This window comes from Periophthalmus magnuspinnatus, chromosome 6, assembly GCF_009829125.3.
Source record: "Periophthalmus magnuspinnatus isolate fPerMag1 chromosome 6, fPerMag1.2.pri, whole genome shotgun sequence".
In the NCBI taxonomy this organism is placed as follows: Eukaryota; Metazoa; Chordata; class Actinopteri; order Gobiiformes; family Gobiidae; genus Periophthalmus; species Periophthalmus magnuspinnatus.
This window is the reverse complement of record NC_047131.1, coordinates 32,861,962-32,889,029: the sequence shown is the minus strand read 5'-3', so window position 1 is coordinate 32,889,029 and position 27,068 is coordinate 32,861,962. Positions and strand designations below refer to the sequence as shown.

At 39.8% G+C, this 27,068-nt stretch overlaps 1 protein-coding gene across 1 annotated transcript in view; it reads right to left on the bottom strand.

Annotated features, from left to right (window-relative positions):
- Positions 1–27,068, bottom strand: part of mical3a (microtubule associated monooxygenase, calponin and LIM domain containing 3a) — a 109,139-nt gene that overhangs the window by 67,400 nt on the left and 14,671 nt on the right. The window contains exons 2-12 of the mRNA XM_055222518.1: positions 9,816–10,215; positions 9,004–9,211; positions 8,812–8,928; positions 8,645–8,746; positions 7,867–8,022; positions 6,654–6,754; positions 3,782–4,039; positions 2,485–2,600; positions 1,460–1,586; positions 844–937; positions 723–752 (exon numbers count right to left, since the gene is read on the bottom strand). Coding sequence (XP_055078493.1) covers positions 723–752; positions 844–937; positions 1,460–1,586; positions 2,485–2,600; positions 3,782–4,039; positions 6,654–6,754; positions 7,867–8,022; positions 8,645–8,746; positions 8,812–8,928; positions 9,004–9,211; positions 9,816–10,094 — 1,588 coding nt within the window. The 5' untranslated portion in view covers positions 10,095–10,215. The remainder of the gene's footprint in view (positions 1–722; positions 753–843; positions 938–1,459; positions 1,587–2,484; positions 2,601–3,781; positions 4,040–6,653; positions 6,755–7,866; positions 8,023–8,644; positions 8,747–8,811; positions 8,929–9,003; positions 9,212–9,815; positions 10,216–27,068) is intronic.

The following is a 27,068-nucleotide window of genomic DNA, read 5'->3' as shown; positions in this document are numbered from 1 at the left end:
GTGACAGTCGTGCGAGGGGCTCTAGACTTGGACCAGTATCTACTCCTCCTGAACCACTCAACATTTAAAATATCAACATTACACTCATTTAAAAGACAAACACTCAACAAAAATGACACTAAAACAAAATGGTTTCTCTTGTTTTTTCTGCTTTATTTATGTGATTAACTGTTAATATCTTACGTTAACAAACCAGACACGTGTTCAGTTCTGTCTGTGCTTCATGGAGCTGAATAAATATAAATGTGTTACGTTAGCGTGATGTACTGATATTCAGCCTGTTGGTCCACATTTTATTATTATTATTACAACTTGATTTAAAGAGAAAATGTCTGTTCTTTGTCTCGGGTTTTGTAAAATAAAGTTTCCCCAAAAAATGTGACTTATATATGTGTCTTTCTTCATTTTTCTGCACTTTTCGGGTGGTGCGACTTATACTCCAGAGCGACGTATAGTCCGAGTACTTTTACTGAGTACTTTTAAATGTGTAAATGTGGAGTGTGATGTTTTTAAATGAAAGAATTGGAGAATTCATGGGTTTGACTGTAAATAACTAGATACTTAAATGTATTTTTTGAGACTTATATATACTTATATATATGTTTTTTCTTCATTATTATTCATTTTTTGTCTGGTGCGACTTATACTCCAGAGCGACTTATAGTCCAGAAAATCCGGCGCACATCCCTGAGGAGGAAAACCATGCACAGGGGCTTTTTTACCTTGCAGCTGTTTGTCAAGCAGACAATTGTCTAGAGTAAAAATTACATCAGTGAGTGACAAAAGCACCAACTGAGTCGTGTATTTAGAAAAAGTAAAAGTGTAAAGAGACATTATACGAACCGTTCCGCGTCAGTTTGGGGGTGGAGGAGTTGATCACGTTTTCAATTTCAATTCTCATTTCCCTCGATTCACCAGAGTCAAAGAGATGCCTCACCTGAAGAAAGTCACACAAAAGAACTCAACTTATACTGCACTTTTTAGGTATTTGAGCTTTACTTAAGTACATTTTACAGTGTGTACTTTTTAGTTTTACTTGAGTACATTTGAGAGCAGTATCTGTACTTTACTTCATTACATTTATGAACAGGACTGAAAAGTAAAAGTACTTTTCATCTGATTTGAGGGGATATTTTTACCATGTTCAGTAAAGTTTAAGAGTTTGAGCTTCAACTTTGAGCAAAACAAGAATAAAAACATAAAAATCATGAGAAAAGTTAAGACATTGATTCGTGTCGTTTCTGTTGAACAAAATATACATCATTTTTTTATCAATATCTCGACATTTGACACTAACAAATGAACTACACTTGTGTGAAATACTTTTACTTTTTACTCAGGTACTTTTACTTAAGTAGATTTTTTTATGTGATACTTTTCTTGAGTAAAGTTTTGCCTCCGTATCTGTACTTTTCCTTAAGTAGCAGCGGTGAGTACTTCCTCCCTCCTGCTCACAGACCTGACTGGGTTTGAGGAAGTGGAGGCTGATGTTGGGGTATCGCGTCGTGGGGTCCACACTGTAGTGACTGAAGTTCTTACTGACGTTCTCCGGCGTCGTCTGAGGCAGGAGACGGTAAATACTCTCCCTGCGATACACAAATAGAACACGTTTCATTTATTTAAATCAAACCTATTCTGCAAAATCTACTTTTCAGAGTTTTTAGTCATGTTTTATTTGTTTTTCCTCAACATTTACTCACCAGACGTTGTATTTGGACTGATTCATGCATGTTTGAGTATCTTTAATCTTTAGTCAGTGGATTTGTTTCTTTTATTAAGTCGTTTTAAATGAACATTGGGATTTAAAACATGCAAATTATAACAAATAAATCTACAAATATCGTAGATTATAACTTTAGAGAGACACAAGCACGATAGAGCTCATTTAAACGTCAAAAATCAGACACTCAGATCTAAAAAAAAAACAACAGGACGTTTCTTTTACAGATTCTTTTTATGCAACTGTATTTTTTATCTGCTGCTCCCGCTCGGCCAGGACTCCCTTGAAAAAGAGGTTTTTAATCTCAATGGGACTTTCCTGGTTAAATGAAGGTTAAATAAAATAAAATAAAAATAAAATACAGATTTAGACTCGTCCTCATGTCGTTATAAAAAGAGTACTGTTATTATGAGCTGAAAATGCCAGTGTATTCTGTAAAAAAGGATCATTTTTATCATAATTGTGGTATTAAAATCGAGCATTGAGTCTATTCCTTTGTCCTGAAATCAAGTTTGAAACGTGGGTATCGTGAGAACAACACAAAGGCATCGTGTGTGTTTGATTGTCATTCTAAAAATACTGTATACATTTGTGCAGTGACATTCCATCCAGACAAAAGCCTCTTATGCAACTGGAGGTGGGAGTAAAGCGCAGAAGCACATACACAAGTGCTTTCCCAGTAAAGCACTCACAGATAAAAGATTGTGTCGGGAAAGAGTGACCGTGAGAGTGTGCGTTTGTGTGCGTACGTTCCACAGACCTACCTCTCCGCCAGCACCTCCAGCGGACTTTTCCCCTGCGCCCAACTCCTCACCATCCAGGCCGAGTCCATGGCAGCCAAAAAACCTCGAGCTATTCCCGTCCCCATGGGCCAGAAGGGCTGAACGGAGCAATAAACAAGACCAAATATAGAGATTCACACCCAACACTGACGCACATAAAACTTAAAAAGGTTCTATTGTCCATAAAAGTGACTCTTCTGAGCGTTAAAACATGTTATAATAAATATTCACACCTCATTAAAAACAGACCTGGAGTTGTGTTTTGTTTCATTCGCACATGTTTGAGTAACTTTATTATTACTGTGTTTTCTGGAGTGTAAGTCGCACCAGCCAAAAAATGCACAATAATGAAGAAAAAAAACATATATAAGTCACATCTTTGAGGGAAATTTATTTTACAAAATCCGAGACCAAGAACAGGCATTTTCTCTTTAAATCAAGTTGTAATAATAATAATAAAATGTGGACCAACAGGCTGAATATCAGTACATCACGCTAACGTAACACATTTATATTTACTCAGCTCCATGAAGCACAGACAGAACTGAACACGTGTCTGGTTTGTTAACGTAAGATATTAACAGTTAATCACATAAATAAAGCAGAAAAAACAAGAGAAACCATTTTGTTTTAGTGTCATTTTTGTTGAGTGTTTGTCTTTTAAATGAGTGTAATGTTGATATTTTAAATGTTGAGTGGTTCAGGAGGAGTAGATACTGGTCCAAGTCTAGAGCCCCTCGCACGACTGTCACTGTGACAAGAACCAACATGTGACATTATAGATTTGAATCATTTCACATATAAGTCACATCTGAGGAGAAGTCACACCCGACAAACTCAACAAACTCACACTTAGAGTCCAGAAAATACAGTAGATCTGAAATGATCCAAATGATTCTAGAAATGAAGGTGTGTGGAGTTTAAAAACACAGTGGAGCACTTCCTGTATCACCACATGATGACATCACAAGGTGGAACAGAGTGTTTTCAGTTTGAGAGAAGAGCGCAGCCTAAATCTGCAGAGTTTGTTTGTTAAACATGTGAGAATGAAACAAAAAAACACAACTCCAGGTCTGTTTGTGACGAGAAAACCATTTTGCCGGAGCTGGGTCACGTGTGAACGGACGTCTCTGCATTTTAATCTGGCAAATTCCCGGGTAAAGACTGGGAATGTGCTGGGAAGGCCTGAAAATTCCCAATCCCAGGGACCAGAGCAGACGTTCAGACTCGTTTCAGTGATACTTAAGTCTGACTGGATCTTTATATTCGTTCTTCTCACCTCCAGCAGACTGTCCCCCACGAGCGCCACCAGCAGCTTGTGTCCGTGCCGCTGTCGGACCATGGCGGCGTTCTCGGAGGCGTACATACACGTGAAGTCGAACATGGCGACGTCGGGCTGGCCGTAGTGGTTTATGGCGAAGTCCAGCGTGGGCAGCTGATGATTGGTGGAGAAATCTGCAGCTTCACGAGCGTAAGAGAGTAACGCCACCTGGTCCACGTTCGCTCGGGACAACAGCATCTCTGTGTCTGCGTAGTCCTGGAACACACAAACACACACACACACACACAAACACACAAACACACAAACACATGAGCACACAAACACAAAAACACATAAAAATACAAATAGGCACTTGGTTTAATAATTAATGTTAATGGATTTTATCACCAACATCTTTGTAGTCGTCACGTAAAAAGTTCGATATTACCCAAATCTGACTTTTTTGAGGTTTAAGTCGTGTTTTAATGCTGTTTTCTCCTCAAAAATAGACCTGGAGTTGTTTTTGTTTCATTCACATTAGTCTGTAACAGCTCCAAAGCTCAAAAAAAACGCTCTGTTCCACCTTATGATGTCATGAAGTGGCAGTTTTAGTCAAGTTAACATCTACTTTTTTACCTTTAGTTCAGTAGAGATTGGAAATTCTGAGTCTGAAATGATCCAAATGATTCAAGAAATGAAGGTGTGTGGAGTTTAAAAACACAGTGGAGCACTTCCTGTATCACCACATGATGACATCACAAGGTGGAACAGAGTGTTTTCAGTTTAAGAAGTCTAAATCTACAGGGTTTGTGTGTTAAACGTGTGAGAATGAAACAAAAAAATAAAACACAACTCCAGGTCTATTTGTGACGAGGAAACGACATTAGAACACGGATCGGTAAACAGTGTAATCTGAGCTCTTTAAATGACTTCTTATTCGATTATATTCTTTGTATTTCCTGTTCGTTGTGTCCGTCAGGAGATAGAGACTCGTGATTGGTCACTCGAGCTGCGCAAATACAATTAACAGACATCTGAGAAGAGACGTATGAAGAAATATGAACTGACTGTGGCACAGAAACAAGAACATGGAAAAGTCTAAACAGGATCAACGTGATTTATGGGTCAAATATATTCTGTTTGTTGAGAACATTCTACTAAATGAAATGCGTCCAAATGTTCTCGCTCTGACCCCACACGCCACAGTCTGGACAAACTGTTTGGACGCTTTTTCACAGGACTTTCCAAAATGTAACATGAAATCACTGCATATTTCCACAGTGACACTGTTCGCTCAAACGGCAGTGACATCGAGCTCGGACTGAGAGAGGGAGGAGGGGAGGAGGGAGGAGGGAGGGAGGAGAGAGGGAGAAGGAGGGAGGAGAGAGAGCAGAGGGGAGGGCAGAGGGAGGGAGGAAAGGAGGGACACTGAGCTCTGACATCCCCACAGCTCCGACTGTGCCAGGGTGGAGAGAGGGTGTGGAGGTGAGAGGGAGGAGGAAGGAAGAGCAGAGCGAGGGATTTTGAGCTTTGCCATCCCCACGGCTCTGGCTGTGCCAAGCTGGACAGGGTGTGGAGGCGAGAGAGGAGGAGGTGGAGAGGAGAGAGGGAGGGAGGGAGGAGGGAGGAGGGAGGGAGGGAAGAGGAGCAAAGGAGGGAAGAGGAAGGAGGAGGAGGACTGTCCAGTGCCAGGCTGGAGGTGTCATGGAGGGGGAGGGGAGGAGGAAGGACCAGCGGAAGACATGAGCTGGGACTGTGCCCGACTCTATTTGTGTTGAACTCCGTCCTCTGTCCAACATGTCTAACATGTCCAGCGTGTCCACCCTCTGTCCAGCGTGTCCACTCTCTGTCCACTCTCTGTCCACTCTCTGTCCACTCTCTGTCCACTCTCTGTCCAGGTGCCCGTCCTTCCCCTGAGTCCTCTTGTCTCTCCGCTCTCTCTCTTTTCTGTGTTTCTGATGAACTTCCTGGTGAGTCATGTGTCCATTGTCTCTGAGACACGTCTCAGGTGGAGGCGTCTCATTGTTACTGTGTGTGGAATGTTCCACAGTGTGACATTAAACAGGAATGCACCAATACACAGGCCTGACTCTAACACATTTTGAAGTTTGATAAATCACTGAAGTAAAGACGGCGGTGGAGCGAGTGTAAAATGAAAAAATGAAACAAAAATATTATTAACAAAAAATAATAATCATGATTTTTTTTAACATTCTCTGTCGTGTTTAAAGTGTTTTCAGTCTCTGCACAAAGGGATCAGAACAGAAAAAGCTGGATCTGTGACATTAACCTTCTCTATCACCGTGGAAACAAGCATGTAAAGCAAACAGGCCAAGCTGCAGGTCAGATCTGTGGAAAGGCGACTCTGCTCACATTAACAATTCATATTTTCTAGACATTTTGAAGCAATAAAAGCAAAAGTAACTGAATAAATGTAATAACAGCAGGTTTAAGGCCATACAGAATAAGAATAACAACATCTCCATAGCGACACGCCGGAGCTACACCCGTAACAAAAGTTACATAGTACAGTTTTAATCTGTTCTGTTACACAATACACGCACTACACTCACTCCCCAATGTGCTCAGAACTACTTTTATGAGAAAACACACAGTAAAGTCTAATGTTACCTCCTCAAAAACAGACCTGGGGTTGTGTTTTGTTTCAGAGAAGATGCAGGTTTGTGTGTTAAACGTGTGAATGAAACAAAACACAACCCCAGGTCTGTTTGAGATGAGGAAACATTAAAACATCTCAGAAAACAGCGTAACACGGGCCTTTAAGTGTCTACATCTACATCTGGAACGAAGTTAAAAGCCAAGACTTAAGCAAAACACGGGTCAGAAGCTTTTGAAAGTTGAAAAGTCCAGAGTGTGTTGTGTCACTCACGTGCAGAATGACGCCTTTCTCCAGCAGGCTCTGTTTCTTGGCCGTCATCACAAAGTAGTGCGTGTCGTCCTTGTAATACACAATATTTTCCAGGTCGATTCCTGCAGGGAGAAAGTGAAAGAAGAAATGTGACTGAACGCTGCTGATGAGGTAACGCCCCTTCCTGTTCCGATTGCTGGTTTATCAGGGAGCGGGCGCTTAGCAACGCTGTCAATCAAACCTGTTGCTAACGCTAACAGGAGCGACCTCGGGGAAAGAAGGACCTGATTTGTCTGTTATTAATGTTCAGATCTTGATTTACAGACACAATAGTGAAATAAAAACCCCAGGATCATGTAGAGCGGGTTGTTCTCACGGGACATGTTCTAAAAATAATCCTCAATAGGTGAAATCCGTGAAGTATCAGCTTTATTTTTTACATTATTCTCTATGCTTTTGTCTGTAAAACCCCTCACCACACACTTTATACACTTTTCTCACACAGGCGTTAACATTTTCTCACATTTCTCTCTCGTTTAAACTCTCTCAAAGTTCAAACCTTCGTAGGCGTCTTTGTCGGTGCAGAACGTTTCATCGACATTGTGGGTTTTGTCGGGGAGAAAACAAATCGCAAACGTACAGCACTTCAGAGTCACACTGAGATCCAATGTTTATGTAAATTTGTCTGAACACATTCTGTACTGGACAGGAGACACGGCACGGAGGAGACTGATGGACAATGGTCTACAGTCCAACAGCCAATCAGGACGCACGACACAATGGTCTACAGTCCAACAGCCAATCAGGACGCACGACACAATGGTCTACAGTCCAACAGCCAATCAGGACGCACGACACAATGGTCTACAGTCCAACAGCCAATGAGGTTCATGAGTCACTGTAATCTCTTTTATATCACCAGAATCTGCAGAAAAAAGCTACTTGGACTCTCTTCACGAGCCGAAAATTATAACTTTTCTCATCTAGAACATTTTTAAACATCATCGTGATATAATAATCGTCCACACCAGATTTAAATATCGTCCCTGGCCTAGACACAAGACGACCAGGGGCAGCGACCCAAGAGGCAACGCAACTCACACGGACAGTTACGCCAACAATAACATTCCTGATACGTTACAAAATGGAACATTACAAATAGAAAAACTCCACTGAAACACGAGCGACGCCGTGAGGTCGTACTGAAGTTATATTAAAACAGCTGATGACAGACCTGTGGCTTCTCTGAGGTCCTGAAAGAACTTTTGATTAAAGATAAAAGCCACGCCGCTGATCTCCTCCACTTTAGCTTCGGCTGTGGTGTGTCTGTTGATAAAGTTTGCCGTGATCGCGATGGCCAGTTTCCCTCTGAACTCCTTCCGTCGAAAACCTGAGAAAAAAACATATGAAAAAATTATTTAAACAAGTGAGTTTTCAGATTTGAACTATGACCCCATCTGACAGCGTCTTGTGAGTCTTTTGCACATCACATTTTAAATAACAGATAGAATAATCACAAAAGGAGGAGTGTTTGTCTGTGTCTCCTCCGCTCACTGTGATATTTGGACCAGCCCTGAGGCCTCAGGACAAACAAAACAAGTCCATTCCATGTTTATTTACTCTTGCATTCGACTTTACGCAGTGAAAACAACCAGATGTTTAGTGTCATTAAACATAAACATCGTTAGCTGATCTGGTGGATTATGTCGGGTTCGCGGCGCAGGGTCCCACAGGGAGAGGGGCCGCTTCCTTTTATTGACAGAGAGAGACTAAGGTCAGGGCCCTCTGCCTCAGGGGGGTTTCCTCTAAAAGTGCAGACGGTCATAGAGGAAACACACGGCCAATTCAACACTTTTCCTCTGGACTCACTAAACTCTGACAGCTGCACATGTGACCAGTGCCGTTTATACTCGAGTGTCATCAGGTACAAACCAGAACAAAACCAGGACAGAGTGCACAGAGCTGACATTTAGAAACATGATTATACAACAAACAGAGCTGTGGAGACTTGCCTGGAAGTGTGTTCCTCCTTCCATCTGCCCCGATGATGACATCAAACTCCAGCTCACTCACAGGGTGTGTCCTGGGGAGAACGTCCGCCCTCCAGCCGATCCCTGCAGAAGGAGCGCGTCTTATGTAACGTTACACAACAATAACTTAAATAACACGTCAGACTCACGCTCGGCCTCTTGGTCTTCAGGGGGTTCAATCAGACCCTTAAATTCAACGTTGACATGAATCTCAATCCCTAAAAGAAGAGCCACTTTGAGCAGCATCAGCTGCAGCTGACGAATACCTGAAGAAACATAAAAATATATTTATGTTTGTTTCAACTCAGTCAAACCTCCGACAAACTCAAAGCTGAACTCACTGATATGATCGATAGCACCGGCACAGAACTTCCCATAAAACTTCTTGGCGCCGAGGCCCCTGAGGTCCTGGATCGTAAAAGGCCAGAGGTGGAGCACATTGTTCCTGGAGAAAGCGTCTCTCTTCTCCAGCAGAACCACTTTGGCCCCCAGGAACGCCAGCTCGATGGCGGTACGTAAGCCACATGGTCCTGCCCCGATGATGAGACACTGCACACAAACGCACAAAAACACACAGACACACAACCAGAAGCATGCACAGACACACACAGACACAACCAGAGGCACACACACAGGAGACGGTTTAACTGTTTTGTTGTGTTCCCAGATTCATATTTCTTCATAATATTAAACTTGTACCACACACTGGAGATCGACTGTTTAGAACAAAACCCAGAGCAACCGACGCTGAGAAGATCGGCCGATATTTTGGGACTGATTTGATTATTTTCCTCAAATGTAAATTTACTACAAACTCAAGTATTTTATTATCTCTTCATATTAAAGTGTTATTATAAAGATTTAAGGCCGACCTCTGATGAGCTAAAAAAGTCCAAATATCAGCCCCATCTCCAGCCCACACGGTAAAGTGAAACTGAACATCACAAACAGTGTCTGAGCTGCTCTGATATGATCTATGACACTCCAAAGACGTCTGCTTTAAAGAGGTGACAGAGGCTCTTTAAAACGCAATCACAGACCGTTAACAGGTGGAGGGCCTGAGCGTCGGGTTACACGAGTCTTAAAACAGCACAGATCACGTTCACATGAGCGATGTTTCAAATCTCAGAGCAGGTTCATGACGGAGCGTTACCTTAGAGTTGGCACAGGCGCGGCCTTTCTTGTACTCTTTCTGACACGCCCTCTTGTCGAGCTTGGCCCACAGCGCTTTGGCCTTCCAGTAGTTGAGTTTGGACTTGAGTTTGTGGTAGAAGACTTTATACTCTCGGGGTTTGACGTCCAGGTGCTCGCACAGCTCCTGAAAGGCTTTGAGCGTGCCTTTGCAGGTGGAGGCCTGGACGAAGCCGTCAAAGAGCACGTGCGACCGGTTTACGCCGTCACCTCCAGCGGCGCCGGCGCCTCCATCCCCCATGGTCTGGACTCACAGCGGGGTGTGAGCGCCCCCCCGAGGCAGGGCTCCGCGGGTCCAGCCCCGGCCCGAGAACGACCTCTGTGAGCCGAGGCTCTACCTCCCCGCCTCCGACACGCTCATTCTGAAAGACAAGGACGAGAAGAACAGTCAGACACTCTGGAGTTTAATCATGTAAAAGTACAGAACAGTTTCCACGGTAACAGCGCACGAGGTAATCAGGGTTTTTATTTGTTTCATCTGCAGAAACAATACACGACATTTATATAGACATTTTATTTTCTCATCTGTTCTAATGTTTCCTCACACACAGACCTGGAGTTGTGTTTTGTTTCATTCTCACATGTTTAACACAAATAAACTCTGCAGATTTAGGCTGAGCTCTTCTCTCAAACTGAAAACACTCTGTTCCACCTTGTGATGTCATCATGTGGTGATACAGGAAGTGCTCCACTGTGTTTTTAAACTCCACACACCTTCATTTCTAGAATCATTTGGATCATTTCAGTCCTGGAGTTGCCACTTATCTTGACTGAACTAAAGGCAAAAAGAGGCATTCACTTGAAAACTACCACCTGATGACATCACAAGGTGGAACGTCGCATTTTGAGCTTTGGAGATGTAACAGACGAATAATAAAGTGACTCAAACATGTGTGAATGAAACAAAACACAACTCCAGGTCTGTTTTTGAGGAGGTAACATCATTAGGACATGGATTAAAGACACAAGAGTCAGTTTGGTGATACTGGACCAAACAGTTTAACTCGTTATAAAACATCAGCACAATCACAGGCCACAACTTTAGGAAAATATGACATTTAACACACAGTTAAACCCAGAAAGGCCATGAACTTCACAAAACCAAACACAAAATATGGAAAGTGTAGCACAGGGCGTCTCCAGGAAGGAAAAAAAACAACTCTAGACGCCAGACTAAGGAAAAGTAGTAAAGTACTCAAGTAAAAGTACAGATACCTATTATTTTTACATTTTACAGTGTGTACTTTTTACATTTACTTCAGTGAGAGCAGTATCTGTACTTTCTACTCCACTACATTTTTGAACAGGACTGAAAAGTAAAAGTATTTATTATCATGTGAGACCTGAGGGTTTATTTTAACACATTCATAAAACTGAGCAAAACAAAAATATACAAATTAAAACTGATCAATAACAGAACGAGCCTCAGGTCCGTTGTTTCTGTTCATCAAAATTCTGCATAAATCTTTATCAAAATCACTACATTTTAAGACCACAAAATCAGAGTGAAATACTTTAAAAATGTACTTAAAGAGTAAAAAGTCAATGAGATACTTTGATACTTTTACTCAAGTTCATGTGATATATTTACTTTTACTTGAGTGTATCTTTACTCAAGCACCTGTACTTTTACTTAAAATTACTTCTGGGTGCCGGGTATCATTAAGATTTTGCCAATACGATACCTCGATACTATGCACTTTCGATTCAATACGTACAAAATATATTTCAAATCGATTTGTACAATTCTGTGAAAAATAAAGGTTTTCGGGTCAAATGCCAAATGTTCTGCATAAACAAATTTCTTTCCTCTAAACAAGCCACACAATTGTAGAGCTGAGATCAAATAATTCGGTAAAAAATACAAAATCATTAAATTAACAAGGATTGATTGACAGCAACGCAACGCTGTCAATCAAACCTGTGGCTAACGCTAATGCTAATGCTAACGCTAACAGGAGCGACCTCGGCGAAAGAAGGACCTGATTTGTCTGTTATTAATGTTCATATCTTGATTTACAGACACAATAGTGAAATAAAAACCCCAGGATCATGTAGAGGGTTAATACGAACATTTAAGACCAAAAAACAGAAATAAAACTCAAAATAACCAAAAAAATACAACTCAAAATAACAAAAAAATAAAGAAAATAAAGTAAAAAAATAAAAAAAAACTTAAAATAAGTAAAAAAAGAAACCCCAAACCTCAAAATAACAAAAATAAATAAAAAATAATAATAATAAAAATACACCCTCAAAATTACTCAAAAATAAATAAATAAAAAACTTAAAAAATAAACTCAAAACAACTCATAAAAATGAACCGCAGGATCATGTAGAGGGTTAATACGAACATTTAAGACCCAAAAACAGAAATAAAACTCAAAATAACAAAAAACTACAACTCAAAATAAAAAATAAATAAATAAATAAAAATTAAAATAAATAAAATAGAATCCACAAACCTCAAAATAACAAAAATAAATAAAAAAAAAAGAAAAGAAAAAAACCCTCAAAATTACACACAAAAAACCCAAAACAAAAAACATTTAAGACCCCCACTTTACAAATCAAATCTACACACAGTAAATATTGACCCCAAAAAATAATATTATCCAAAATTTGTTATGAGGATTTTTCACACAGCCAGGTTCAAAGTTTAACACATGAGCAGCAGCCGACAGGAAAGACGTGGGCCAAAACAAACACTCGCACAGCTCCACGTTTCCTCGAACACGCTGCTGTTTGGACCATCACAAGAAACGACTCCTCTGTAAACCCACGGAGAAAGAGCCAGCAGCGTCAGAAATGAACCAACCTGCTTCTGTCACAGGTCTCAACGTCTGAAACATCAAACTGAACATTTATTTGCTCTGACGGCGTCTGTCTGCAGCGCCGCGCAGATAAACAGCCCCGGCGTTTTACTCGCAGCATTACATCATCCTCTAATCTGAAATAAGAGCTCCAGATTAGGCCAGTGGGTTACTCCGCCGCAGTGTAACACCCGCACACGTAATCAAAGCTTTCACAGGAACAAGCAACACCAAACACGAGCGAGTGGATCTTTAAAGCGCAAATATCACGCCGTTTTAATGTTTTCTCTTCATAAACACACCCGGAGTTGTGTTTTTTTTGCTTCATTTTCACACGTTTCACACACAAACGCTGCAGATTTACGCCGAGTTCTTCTCTCAAACGGAAAGTACTCCACAAATACTCCAACATCGAGTAATTTTATCGTTTTGTTGAGCTTTTAAACAGGGAATAAAAGACGATAAGAAGCAGCCAATTACACAGCAGCACCGCGTCAGATGGTCCAGAGATTCCAACTCAAAATAACAAAAAAATAAAGAAAATAAAATAAAAATATAAAAAAAAAATTAAAGTAAAAAAAAGAAACCCCAAACCTCAAAATAACAAAAATAAATAAATAAAAAATAATAATAAAATAAAAATACACCCTCAAAATTACTCAAAAAATAAATAAATAAAAAACTTAAAAAATAAACTCAAAACAACTCATAAAAACGAACTCCAGGATCATGTAGAGGGTTAATACGAACATTTAAGACCCAAAAACAGAAATAAAACTCAAAATAACAAAAAACGTTCTTCTCTCAAACGGAAAGTACTCCACAAATACTCCAACATCGAGTAATTTAATCGTTTTGTTGAGCTTTTAAACAGGGAATAAAAGACGATAAGAAGCAGCCAATTACACAGCAGCACCGCGACAGATGGTCCAGAGATTCCAGCAGGATGTAAACAGTCCACACGATCGACTGGTGCAGTGTTTTGACAGTAAATATAATCCCATTTTACACTCACACGGCAAAAAGTAATTAGCATCCAGGCTGAAACTGTAAATCAGCCTGTTGTGTTTGCGTCTGCTCTATTTTTATAAACGTGGATCAGGTTTACGTCAGAATCTTCATCTGAAACGAGTTAATAAAGGAAACGAGTCCAGAAAAAAATGAGGTGGGAGCTGACGAATCCTACGAGTATCGAGAAAATAAAACTGGAGAAGGAAGTGCGGACGTCACAGTGGGCGTGTCACAGTGGGCGTGTCACAGTGGGCGTGTCACAGGGGGCGTGTCACAGTGGAGGTGAAAACGGGGGTGAATCGGCAAAATGGCGTCTTGAAAATAGTCGATTAAAGATTAAATTCAAACTTGAATCACTCTTAATAAAACTTTGAGAGAGTAAATGAGAAAGAAACAACTAGAACTGGTTAAAAGCTCTGAAACGTCCATGTTATGATACTTTTACTTGAGTATTTCTTCACTCCAGTAACTGTACTTTTACTTAAGTAGCAACGTTGAGTACTTCTTACATCACTGCAGCTCGATTAGAAAAATGATCCTGCAGAAGTTTTAGACGAGCACAAGGTCGACACTGTGACCTGAGTGTGTCTGAGCCTTAGCAAACAACAAAACAACTAAATAACGATTAAATAACAACAAAATAACAAACTAAATAATGACTAAATGACAACAGAACAATGACAAAATCACAACAAAAAACAACAAAAAAACAACAAAACGATGACAAAATAAAAACAAAATAACAAAAAAAAACTAACGACAAAATGACAAAATAATAACAAAACAACGAAAAAATTACAACAAAACAATAACGGCAAAACAATGACAAAATAAATTAAAAAAAACAACAAAACAAATAAAAAATGGCAAATAAAATAACTAAATAACGACAAAATAAGAACAAAATAAACAAAATAAACGACTAAATAACAACAAAAAAAACAATAAAATTAAGACTAAATCACAACTAAATCCCAGCTCAGCATTAAACAGGTAAACGTAGTGACTGCAGAGTAGAGTCTGTCACAATAAAACACTTTATAAAGAAGTGACTGAGTGACGTCACCACAGCGTTTGGCTCCACATGAAGCTCATCGAGTTTAGCCGTTATAGCGGCTAATTCGAAGCCGAGTTCCATATTTGTAATTCCGACCGCGAGTATCATAGCAACCAAAGAGCCAATCGGGAGCGAGGCTGTGGAAGGTAACGCCCCTTCTAGAACCTGGTTAAAATCTCTGAAACGTCCATTTTGCAGAATCGCTGTGGTTTAACGCAGTGTTCTTCTTCTTCTTCTTTTTATAAACCGACCTCAGATAAACAGCTTCAGGATTCTCCCATTTTAGTCGACAAATCCCTAAACAAATCACAGTCTGCTTTTCTTTCCAAACTCTAGTACATCGTCTTGTCGAGCGGAGACAGACACGTCCAGCAGCCACACGCACGCTACACAAACGTTTGACCAAAACCTACTTCCTACTGTCTGTTTAGGCCCGCCTCCAAACCATCTGGCTTTTGAATCACCGGAGCTTCCGACGGCCGAATGCAAACTGCAGCTGGGCCCTTCACTTACAGGGCTCTGAACGCCGTAGGTTCAAACAACTCTGGCAAAAGATAATTCTAGAAGACAGGGAACATAAAGAGCACGATAAACAGACTGACACGTGAACACGGCCACATGGAAAAGACTTAAATATAAAACGGAGAACTTGGGCTGGTTGGGATTTGCAAAATAAAAACACTGGAGTTACCGTGGTGTAGTATTTTTTCATGTCAGAGCTTTAGTTTAGCGTCAAGTCTCGGTATCAAGAATTCGGACAAATTTAGTAGAGATAAACTGATATATTTGCACTTTTTTTGCATATCAGGCTTAAATCTCTGGCTCTGCGCACTGTCACTTTTATTAAAATCAGAAAACAGAAAATAAACAGCCTATAAAATTCAAATAAAATAAAATAAAATAAACACGACAGTTATTTTTATATGTCAAATACTTCAGTTTGTGTAGTTTTCGTATTTATTATGCCTCAAAATGAGCATTTAGACACAAACATGCCTCTGTTCTAAACACAGAAGTGTCCCTGGTGAAGTATTCATTTTATTTGCAGCTCTCTGACCCCCTGACCCCCTAACCTCTGACCTTTGACCCTTAACCCACCTGCAGCTCCATGTCCACTCTCTGATCTTTAAATATTTATGAGGTTTTTGCCCGAGTTACGCTAAAATGAATAGAGACGGAACTGAACAGGAAGTAGTGACGCTCACAGTGAGGCTGGGGGCGCTGTTGTGCATAAAGCTTCATTTTACTACTTCAGTGCGACGATGGTTTTCACAAAATGAGATGGTACAACATTTTTATTAGTATATTATTCATTTCCAATAATATATTTTTGGGGGAAATCATCAAAATTGGACCTAGATACCAGCGCAAAAAAAAAAAAAAAAAAGCCAGATCTTATCGGCAATTTAAAGCAATGAGTATCAAACCATAGACTGTATAACAACATGAACGTAGCTAACGCGCTAGTTGCCGCGTTCCAAACAGGAAGTGATCGTGTGTGCACTTCCTGCTCCATCGACTCTGGCTCCAATTCACTTTCCATTGAAAAACTGTCTCCTCTCTCTGTCCCTGCATCTGTCAGACTCATTTTGTTCTTAAATGTTCATATTAACCCTCTACATGATCCCGGGGTTCTTTTTTTTTTATTATTATTATTATTATTTATTATTATTTATTTTGAGTTTATTTTTTATTTTTATTTTATTTTGAGGGGGTTTTTGAGTTATTTTGAGATTTTTTTTTTTCTTTTTTGTTATTTTGAGTTTGTTTTGGGGGGGGGGGGTTTGTTGCTTTTTTGTTATTTTGACTTTATTTTTTAAGCTTTTTTTTGTTATTTTAAGTTTTTTTTTGTTTTTTTGTTTTTTTAACTCTGTCCTCTCTATCTGTCTCTGCTGCTTCAGACTCATTCTGGTCTTAAATGTTCGTATTAACCCTCTACATGATCCTGGGGTTTTTATTTCACTTTTGTGTCTGTAAATCAAGATCTGAACATTAATAACAGACAAATCAGGTCCTTCTGTCCCCGAGGTCGCTCCTGTTAGCGTTAGCGACAGGTTTGATTGGCAATGTTGCTAAATGCCTCCTTCCCGCTAAACCAGTGGTGCGGGCGGGGAGGGGTTACCATGTAGCTGGTTAGCATGTAGCTGGTTAACCTCTGTGATACCTTTGAACGCTTATTATTTAAATTTTCGAAAAGTCTAGAGAAAAACAAGTGTAAAAATGACTTCCAAACGCATCGTCACAAAGGGATGCTAAATCCACATCACGATTATCCCAGAACAACACAAACAAATTGAAACGAGTATTTTTGAAATGCTCTGGGATCAAAAAACTCATGATTACGACGGTTAAACGTGGACGGCAGATTTAAGAGGTTATGCACGGGCAGAATCTGAAAAATGCTCCTGCACGTTCCAGCTGAGCGGCACCGAGGCAGAACTACGGGCAGCACAACAGACAAAATGTGTTTCTTTGCTTTTTTTGGCTTCATTTTTGTCTGTGGAGCCGTTGTTTTCGCCCCAAAAGAATTAATCTTCCACACACAGACTCAGAAACGCCTTATCTGTGCGATTTCAGACCTGATCTCTACTATGCAAACACAACTCCAGGTCTGTTTTTGACGCGCTAACAACATTATAACATGACTTAAAGCTCCAAGAGCCCAGTGTTTGTTGTTTAGCTAACTGCTAACTGGTTTTCTACTGTTAACTTGATTTTCTTGTTTTAAATGTCAGGTACAAACTAAATATTTTGCGGTTGTAGACTTTTGTATTTTTAGTAGGAGCTCTTTCACATTTTAGTTGCTTATTTTAGCTTTTACCACAGAGAAAACGTCATCGCTAACCATCAACAATCGCTAATGACGTCCCTGTGGCTGTGATGCCGTCTGCATAACCTCTGTACGAAGAAAAATGATAACTGAATTGATAAATGATTGAAAACTTTGTATATGCAATGTTTTGTCCATAGAGTGTTTATATAAATGCGCATAGCTAACCTGCTAGCCGCAGCGTTCCAAACAGGAAGTGATCATGGGCTGCACTTCCGGCTCCATTGACTCTGTCTCTGCTGCTTCAGACTCATCGTTTTGGTCTTAAATGTTCGTATTAACCCTCTACATGATCCTGGAGTTATTTTGAGTTTATTTTTAAGTTGTTGGTTTTTGGGGTTTTTTTAGTTATTTTGAGGTTGTTGGGTTTTTTTTTGTTATTTAAAAAAAAAAAATTAAGTTCATTTTCTTATTTTATTTTTTATTTTTTAGTTATTGAGTTTTTTTGGGTTATTTTGAGTTTATTTTTAAGTTTGTTTATTTGTGTATTTTTATTTTTGTTTTTTTTTTGTTATTTTGAGCTTTTTTCTTATTTTGAGGTTTTTTTTGTTATTTTGATTTAAAAATTTTTTGTTATTTTGAGGGTGTTTTTTTAAGTTTTTTGTTTCTTAATTTATTGTTTAGTTATTCTGAGGTTTTTTTTTGTTTGTTTTTTTGTGTGAGTTATTTTGAGTTGTTTCTTTTATTATTATTATTATTTTGTTATTTTGAGTTTATTTTTTGGAAAAACTGTCCCCTCTCTTTGTCTCTGCTGCTGTCAGACTCGTCGTTTTGTTCTTAAATGTTCGTATTAACCCTCTACATGATCCTGGGGTTTTTATTTCACTATTGTGTCTGTAAATCAAGATATGAACATTAATAACAGACAAATCAGGTCCTTCTTTCCCCGAGGTCGCTCCTGTTAGCGTTAGCATTAGCGTTAGCAACAGGTTTGATTGACAGCGTCGCACTCACTTAGTCCATTTCTGGTTTATTTTGTTTATATTTCCATCTCTGGTACAGCGGTTATGACTCTATGAAATCCTCTGATAGATGTAAACGCACTTAAAATAAATAAATTGCTTATAAATCCAATGATCTCCCAGTGCAGATGAAACACGCAGCTCGACTCGAGTCCAGATTTGCACATTTGGTTTTACTGTGACTTGATTTGCATGGCGTTTGAACAGAGCGCACTGCGAGACGACTTATCAGGTTACGACAAACCTGCATCCGAGGAACTAGGAAGTGTAACGTGAGAGGAGCAGGCGAAGCACGCGACCTGTACGGACTCTGCGCCGTTTGAACCAGGCTGCAACGCATTGTTTTCAATCATGATTTTCAATTCTGTTTTATTTTTTTCCTTCCCAAAAAACAAGTAAACACGACTCTAAACGCACAAAACAGCCCAATTTGTCCTTCAAAACATCAAACTTTTCTCCAAACCACAAAGCTACTGTCGCCAAAAATGATCGACGACAGAAGCTCAGTTGGTCGTTTTCCTGGGACGATATTGAAATTTTGTGTGACAATTATCATGCCCAAAATAATTACGATCAATGTTTATATCACGTTAATGATTTAAAGCTGTTAAGGATATGAATAATTATAAGTTTAACTGAGAATATTAAGTATGAGCAGGGCCATCGACAGAAACGTGGGCCCCTCTGTAATACAAATTAAAAGGAAGAGGGTCCAATTCTGGGCCCCCTAACACCCTGGGGCCCCGGACAACACACCCCTTCATCCACGCTGTTGATTCGCCCCTGGATAAGTCAGTTTTTTTTTCTGCGCATTCTGTTGATATAACGGCGATTATCTTTGTTGTCGTCAATGCTTTTTAATCACGATAAACGATATTATTGCGTATTGTCTCATCCACAGTTGGTAGTGTGTGTGTGTGCGCTGGTGTGTGAATGTGTGCGTGAATGGGTGAGTGGTTCCTTGATGTAAAACGTGTGATTTGAAGGTGGAAAAAGCGTTAATATGCACAAAAAAAACACAAGTCAAAGCATCAAACAGCACTTAATGTGTCATAATCCTCACACGTCCACACACTTTCTCTAATCCGTGAGCGTCCGACGAGCAGATGACACTTCAGATGGTGTAACAGTCGTGTGGTCTGTCGCTGCGTTTCACAACATTCAGTAACATTTAACACAGACAGGGGGCGCTAAAATAAATAGTGTTACGTTTTCTGTTCTGTTCTAATGTTTCCTCGTCACAAACAGACCTGAAGTTGTGTTTTTTTTGTTTCGTTCTCACATGTTTAACACACAAACCTGCAGATTTAGGCTGAGTTCTTCTCTAAAACTGAAAGAAAACACTCTGTTCCACCTTGTGATGTCATCATGTGATGATACAGGAAGTGCTCCACTGTGTTTTTAAACTCCACACACCTTCATTTCTAGAATCATTTGGATCATTTCAGTCCTGGAGTTGCCACTTATCTCGACTGAACTAAAGGTAAAAGGAGGAGTTCACTTGGAAAAAAAAATACCACTTGATGACATCACAAGGTGGAACAGAGCATTTTGTAGACAGACTAATAATAAAGTGTTACTCAAACATGTGTGAATGAAACAAAACACAACTCCACGTCATGGTACAGGAAATTAAAAAAAAAAATCTGTCGCAATTACCTGAGAGTGTGATGCTAACCGTAGGCACTGCTCTGTCTGAAGCTGTTAGACTTTAATCTGAGTTTTAGTTTAACACAATGTGACCAGAAAGAGCTGATTTAGTTGGAACTACAACAGATGAGCTGATTTGTGTAAGCCCCACTCAAATAACATTACAGTTACAAGCTAGCTAGCGTTAGCATTAGCATTAGCCAACAGTTTTTCAGTTAGCCACTCTCACCATAAACACTCGGACTGATCACAGGCTCCTGAAAACCTGCCGTTTAAAGCCATTTTGCATTCTTTTGTCTCGAATTGCATCGCCACAACTGATGAACATTCCACCATACACATGCATACAGAACCCCCCCCCCCCACAGCGTGATGTCACTCCACAGTATCAATAGTGTCCTGCAGGAGACACGGACAGAACTATTTAAAGCGGCGTGCACAGATTTGAACATGTGACCGGCCGTCAGGCGGTGAAGCAGCTGGAGCCTCAGAACGAGCAGAACATTCAACACGGACGCACAACGATACAGGCGTCCGACCGCGAGGGACGAGGACGCACAGGAAGAGCGGAGAATCCACAGCGTTGTGCGATATTCTAGAGCAGGGGTGTCAAACGAATTTTCCCCAAGGGCCACATCAGCAAAATAGTTTCTCTCAAAGGGCCAGATGTAACGTAAAATAATTAAAACAACTACTTGCAACTCGTTAATTAACTGTTTCTGAATATATTACTTACTCAAATACTTACAAATATTGCATATGTGTGTCCATAGATATAAAATAAGGCTGTGTAACTGTGTATCTCCTGATAAACTGACATTTTAAGACAGTCATATCTCTTAATTTACCTTGGCACGGGCCACTTAAAATGACCTAGCGGGCCACATTTTGCACACGGGCCTTGAGTTTGACACGTGTTCTAGAGTAACAGTTTATAAAGACGGAGGATGACGCACGGTCAGATTATCTATGGTGGAAATGGCGTTTTAACTCTCAGTCGGCTCGTTTGTTGGCGTTTGTTGACGTTTGTTGTTATGGTTCATATCCGTGTTATTCCGGGGTCAGTCCACAAAACAAAAGCTGACACAGAGTCCGGTGTTTTCTCTGTCAAATGAAATTAAACTAAGTGAGATTATGTTTTCACCGATACAACACTGGTGTCAGATTTCAGCACCAATTTGAAAAGTTTGGTGGTTCAGACATCGACTTCCAATATATCACCTCAGCCAATATCCCATTTTCATCTATAGATTGGTTTAATAAGATGATTTACTGGTAAATGTCGGCCTAAATGTCTCAATGCAGACACGCTTTTTTAAAACTGTGCCTGAAAATTGGCACCAACACGACATCAACACGACATCAACACAGGATGAACACACCTGCAGGTTTAGACAAAGCTGCACCAACACGGGCCTCGGCTTTTATTTCCTTTTGTCGTCTTTTTACATCGACCGAGTTGGATTCATTGATGCCGAGTGGATGGGACGATGTTAAATTTTAGACTCGCGATTATCATGGCCAAAATAATCGCGATTAACGATATTATCACGATAATTATTAACCTGTTAACGTTCCGACGGCCCGGGGCCTACTTTACAACTTTACAGCAATGTACATACACTTCTGTACACACACTTCTGTACACACACTTCTGTACACACACTTCTGCACACACACACTTCTGTACACACACACTTCTGTACACACACTTCTGTACACACACTTCTGTGTCACCCACACAAACAATCTACACATCAAATTAAAGCTGCGGCGCTCGTCTTTCTGGATATGCAAACCATTTTCACCTCTAATCACCACAGCACTGACAGGAAAGACGTTTTTATAGAAAAGTCACAAAGTGTAAATCTGGACTCTGGTTCTGTCAAACATCAACATATTCACACAAAGTTGGTCTCATTTGTTCCGTAAAAGGTCCAGAGAATATAATCCAGTCAAGAAATTATGTCCACAAAATAAGATCCTCCATGTCCAATCTGCTGCAGGAAAGTACTCCAAATATGAAATCTGCTCCGTCACTTCTTTGCCTTTCTTTAGTCGATTTCAGGCATAATAAACTTCTGACAGCGCCAACTTTGTTCAGTGCTAAACACACGTGTTAGCTTGTGATTGACACCATAAGGTGGGGGCTGTGGGTTACTGAGGCCCCAGACAGTGAATCAGTGCTACAGATGACTGAAAGTTTACGCCCCACTCTTCCCCTTGTAGAATCAACCAATTACATCACACACATTTAGTGACGTTTTCCCCTTACAGCCAATGAGCAGCGGAACAGGATGATGTATCACATGGCATGGTTATTCCGTAAACAGACGTACCCGGAAGAAAATGTGTTCTCCTCAGTGCCATGCTGTCGAAATGGACCGGTCCTTGTTGCGCCGGAAGTGACGCAAGTGCCCGTCGACGAACACTTAATTTTTAAAATTAAGGCACTTTGGTGAATTGGGAAACGAGTGGATGCAGAAATGTGTGCATAATGGCGCATTTTACACACTGTTGTTTTGCGTTTTAAACATGACGAAATGGACAAACCAAAGGGAGGACGTGATCGAGGACACTGTGGATGTTTGTACAAGTTAAACTAGAGGCATCTGGACCAGGAGCGGTTCATGGCAAAGAGTAAAGATCCCACAGTGGACTCAGGAGTAAAGGACCTTATGTTTTGATGGATTGGATGCTCTTCTCGATCGGTGGTTTATTCTGCTATTGACTTAATTGTAGGTAAAATATACCGTGTATAATCGTTAGCTTTGCTTCTGTGCACATTCGGACCATGTGCTCTGACACATTTGTGTTCAGCTGTGTGAATTAGACTTAATTTGTCTATTGTTTAAACGGTGTTGTTTTATTCTGCAGTTTGTGTTATTGTAGGTACAAATCTAAGATGTGCCACATTAGCGTCTCATCTGTGCACGAGGCTCTGGGACGTTCATGTGGAGAGTCACGGATCAGACTTTGAACTATATTCTGTCAGATATCAACAAACAGACAGAGATAAGCACAGAAGCTACAAGTGTCACTGCTATGACAGAGCGCCCCCTGTGGGCAAACACCAGAACTAACATCTAAACGTTGTATTGGAACTGGAAACACGAGGCAGCGTGGTGCCGTAAAGGCGATTATAATCGTGCGCTATGATCACGATTATAAAAAAATGCCACGAACGATTAATTGTGGACCTTTTTTATCATGATTAACGAAATTATCGTATATCGTCCCATCCCTAATGCCGAGCTCACGTGCAGTGGCTCTATTTCCTTCTTTATCTTAAAAACTTCATCATATCCATTTCATGATGCGCAAAATGACCATTCAAAATCAAAACTAGTGAATTCTTCAGAGCAGAATCTTTCCCCACGTCTGTCTCACTTTTACGTTTACAGCCAGAGAGCGCCCCCCGGTGGCCGTTATAAAAATCTATAAATAAGCCGCACTGCTGTATAGGCCGCAGGGTTCAAAGCGTGGGGGAAAAAAGGTTACAGCCCGAAATTGACGGTATATTAAACTTGTATTTAACTCATTTGCCCATGGACTCACAGGCAAAGTTGCTTGTAGCTAAATCCGGCGCAGAGGATCTTTTCTCATCAATGTTTTCTGTCACTTTTAAATAAATAAATAAATGAATTTGGATCATTTTTACCTCATGCTTTGCCTTTGTATTGTTTGATATCAGGTTTTGGCAGATACTTAAAGCCAAAGTATCGGAACAGAATTACACAATAACTGCAGAAAGTGGTGCCATTTTTCAGCCCCAAAGACGAATTTAAAACATAAAAATAACACGGCAAATCTGTGACATAATCTCAAACAACAGGAGATAGTTCAACTTTGTGGTTCATAAACTGCAATATTTCCTTCAAAAACAGTGTCCCATAGAGTTACTTTTTTCCCCCGTGTCTTTTAACGACCTGTTTTTGTTGTGTCTTTTCACAGTTTTAATACATTGATACTCATATTTTTCCTGTATATTTTTGTTAGTAGTTGATAGAGAATTCTTATTTTTTGTAAGTATATCTTCCATAGTCGATCGTTTTTTGTTTCGTCGGTCACGCTGGTTCCTTAGCCTTTGTTAGCTTGGCTTCTTTTATTTGACCTGGTGAGTCTGGACGTTCTGTTTTCGTTTTTTATTTTGCGTAGGGAAAGTTTATGGGGAGGTTTTTGTTAGCGTAGGGACGACGGCGCTGGCAGCTTCTACGGCCGTGTTTAGAGTCGTCCGGCCGGCGCAGTGGCCTTATTTTTCATTGTCCGGCTCACCATGGGCTTTTTTGTTTGTTCCTTTGTGGGTTTTTTGGACACGGGGTTTGTGAAGGTTTTTTTTTTTCCAAACTTAAGAAGAACCAGAAGTTAAGAAAAGTAATAAACAGCTCTGAACCCTTGTCCTTGTGTCCTGTGTCCTTCTTAAAATCTCTTGGGTCATAACAGTTTCACAGACTGAAATGATTTGTTTTATGTTTAATATCTCCAGTTCCTTGTCCAAACCAAATGTAAAACTGGCACAAAGTTCAACGTCTCCTCCGTCAGAACAAATTAACATAAATGAGATTAGGTTTTCACAAGAGCCGCACAAAGTGGTGCCATTACTCAACCCCGAAGATTTAGTGAGTTATAAAAACTTTAAACCACAAAGACAAGATTCAACATTTGTAGATTAGAAGTTTCAAAATCAGTGAATCTCCCAGAGTTTTACAGACACTGGCCTCCATTTAAAAGGTCCTGTATTACACAAAACTGATGCTTTAAGTCAATTTCTAATATAATACACAAACACACCTGGACCCCTCCCTCTTTTATATTTGTATTATTATTTTTATTATTATATTGTATTTATTTTTTTAGTATATGTCTGTTGTTCCATTTATGTAATAACTTTGTATATTGATTTGATTACTATTATCATTATTATTATCATTATCATTATTATTTATTTTTTTTTACTTTACCTATTAAAAACTTTAATTGAAATTTCATTAAAAAAAAGTAAAACAAAAACAGACCTGGAGTTGTGTTTTGTTTCATTCACAAATGTTTGAGTCACACTTTATTATTTGTCTGTCACATCTACAAAGCTCAAAATGCGACGTTCCACCTTGTGATGTCATCAAGTGGTAGTTTTTTAAGTGAACTCCTCCTTTTACCTTTAGTTCAGTCGAGATAAGAAACAACTCCAGGACTGAAATGATCCAAATGATTCTATAAATGAAGGTGTGTGGAGTTTAAAAACACAGTGGAGCACTTCCTGTATCACCACATGATGACATCACAAGGTGGAACGGAGTGTTTTCAGTTTGAGAGAAGAACTCTTTGTGTGTGAATGAAACAAAAAAAAACCCACACAACTCCAGGTCTGTTTGTGATGAGAAAACAACATTAAACCAGATCAGAAAACAGCGTCACACGGGCCCTTTAAATTATGACGTCATCAAATTCCAAACAGTGAACACGACTTATTCAAATGTTATGATCTGGACAACGACTGACCGCAGAGCGTGACGGCGTGGAAATGGCGTTCTTACATCTCCACTTGAATTCTCATTAACAGGCCAAAACTGCTGAACGTCGCCTTTGTTCCTTTTCCAAGTAGGTCGAGTGTGGGACACAAAGTTCACAACTCATTTTCTCCAAGAATTTTCTGTGTGTGTGTGTCAGGGTAAATTTCATGCACATAATATGAGATAAGCGGCGTGTTTGTCTGTCGCGCTGACGAACGGCCGAACTGCGAAGACTTCAACGCTCCTTAAAACGCCAAATATGACACAAAATAGACTTTCGTGAGCGTTAAACCGTGTTCTAAAGCTGTTAGCGCATCAAAAACAGACCTGGAGCTGTGTTTTGTTTCATTTACACATGTTTGAGTCACACTTTATTATTAGTCTGTTAAATCTACAAAGCTAAAAACGCTCTGTTCCACCTTGTGATGTCATCAAGTGGTAGGTTTCACATTAACAGCTCCTTTTACCTTTTGCATCGTACAGATTGTCAATTCCAGGGCTGAAATCATCAAAATTATTCTAGTCAAGGTGAAGGAAGTTTAAAAATACAGCGGAGAACTTCACTTCCTGTATTACCTGATGACATCACAAGGTGGAACAGAGCGTTTCTCAGCCTAAATCTGCAGGGTTTGTGTGTTAAACTTGTGTGAATGAAACCAAAAAAAAAAAAACTCCAGGTCTGTTTGTGACAAGGAGACATCATTATAATAACACAGATCAGAAAAAGCGTCATATTTGAGCTTTAAACAAAAGGTAAACAGTCATTTCCAACATGGCCGCCGTCTTTTCTTCTCTTTCGACTGCTGCGCTTTAACCAGAAGAGTCTGATTGTGATTCTACTGTTCAAGGGTCAGTCGAGTGGCAAACGTAAACAGTTGCGGCGGTGCAGACTGTGGAATGTCCGTGCCACACTGACCTACTTTTGAACCGTTAAAAAAAAAAAAAAAAAAAAAAAAAAAAACAGGAAAAGTGTTGAGTCTGTGATCTTTGACTGGGCAAATTAACAAGGAAATCAACTTACAAGTCATGTGGAAAATCCGCACAGAAACAAGTGGAGCCAGTGAGAGCACGACTTTAATAATATAATCTCAAGATGATGGTGATTTACAGCTGGGATTTGTGTTTTATTCTGTTTAAAGTCGACTCTTAAAGGGCCGTTACACTGTTTTCTGATGTGTTTTAATGTCATTTCCTGGTCATAAACAGATCTGGAGTTGAGTATGTAGTCTGTTTTTGAGGCGGTAACAGCATTAAAACACGGATTAAAGGTCACAAGAGTCAGTTTTGCATAATAAAAGACGTTTAAGAGGAGGCATATTGTGCTTTTGTCTGCTTTATAGTTCTAATCTATGACAGACGTGGATCATTACGTCATATTTTTG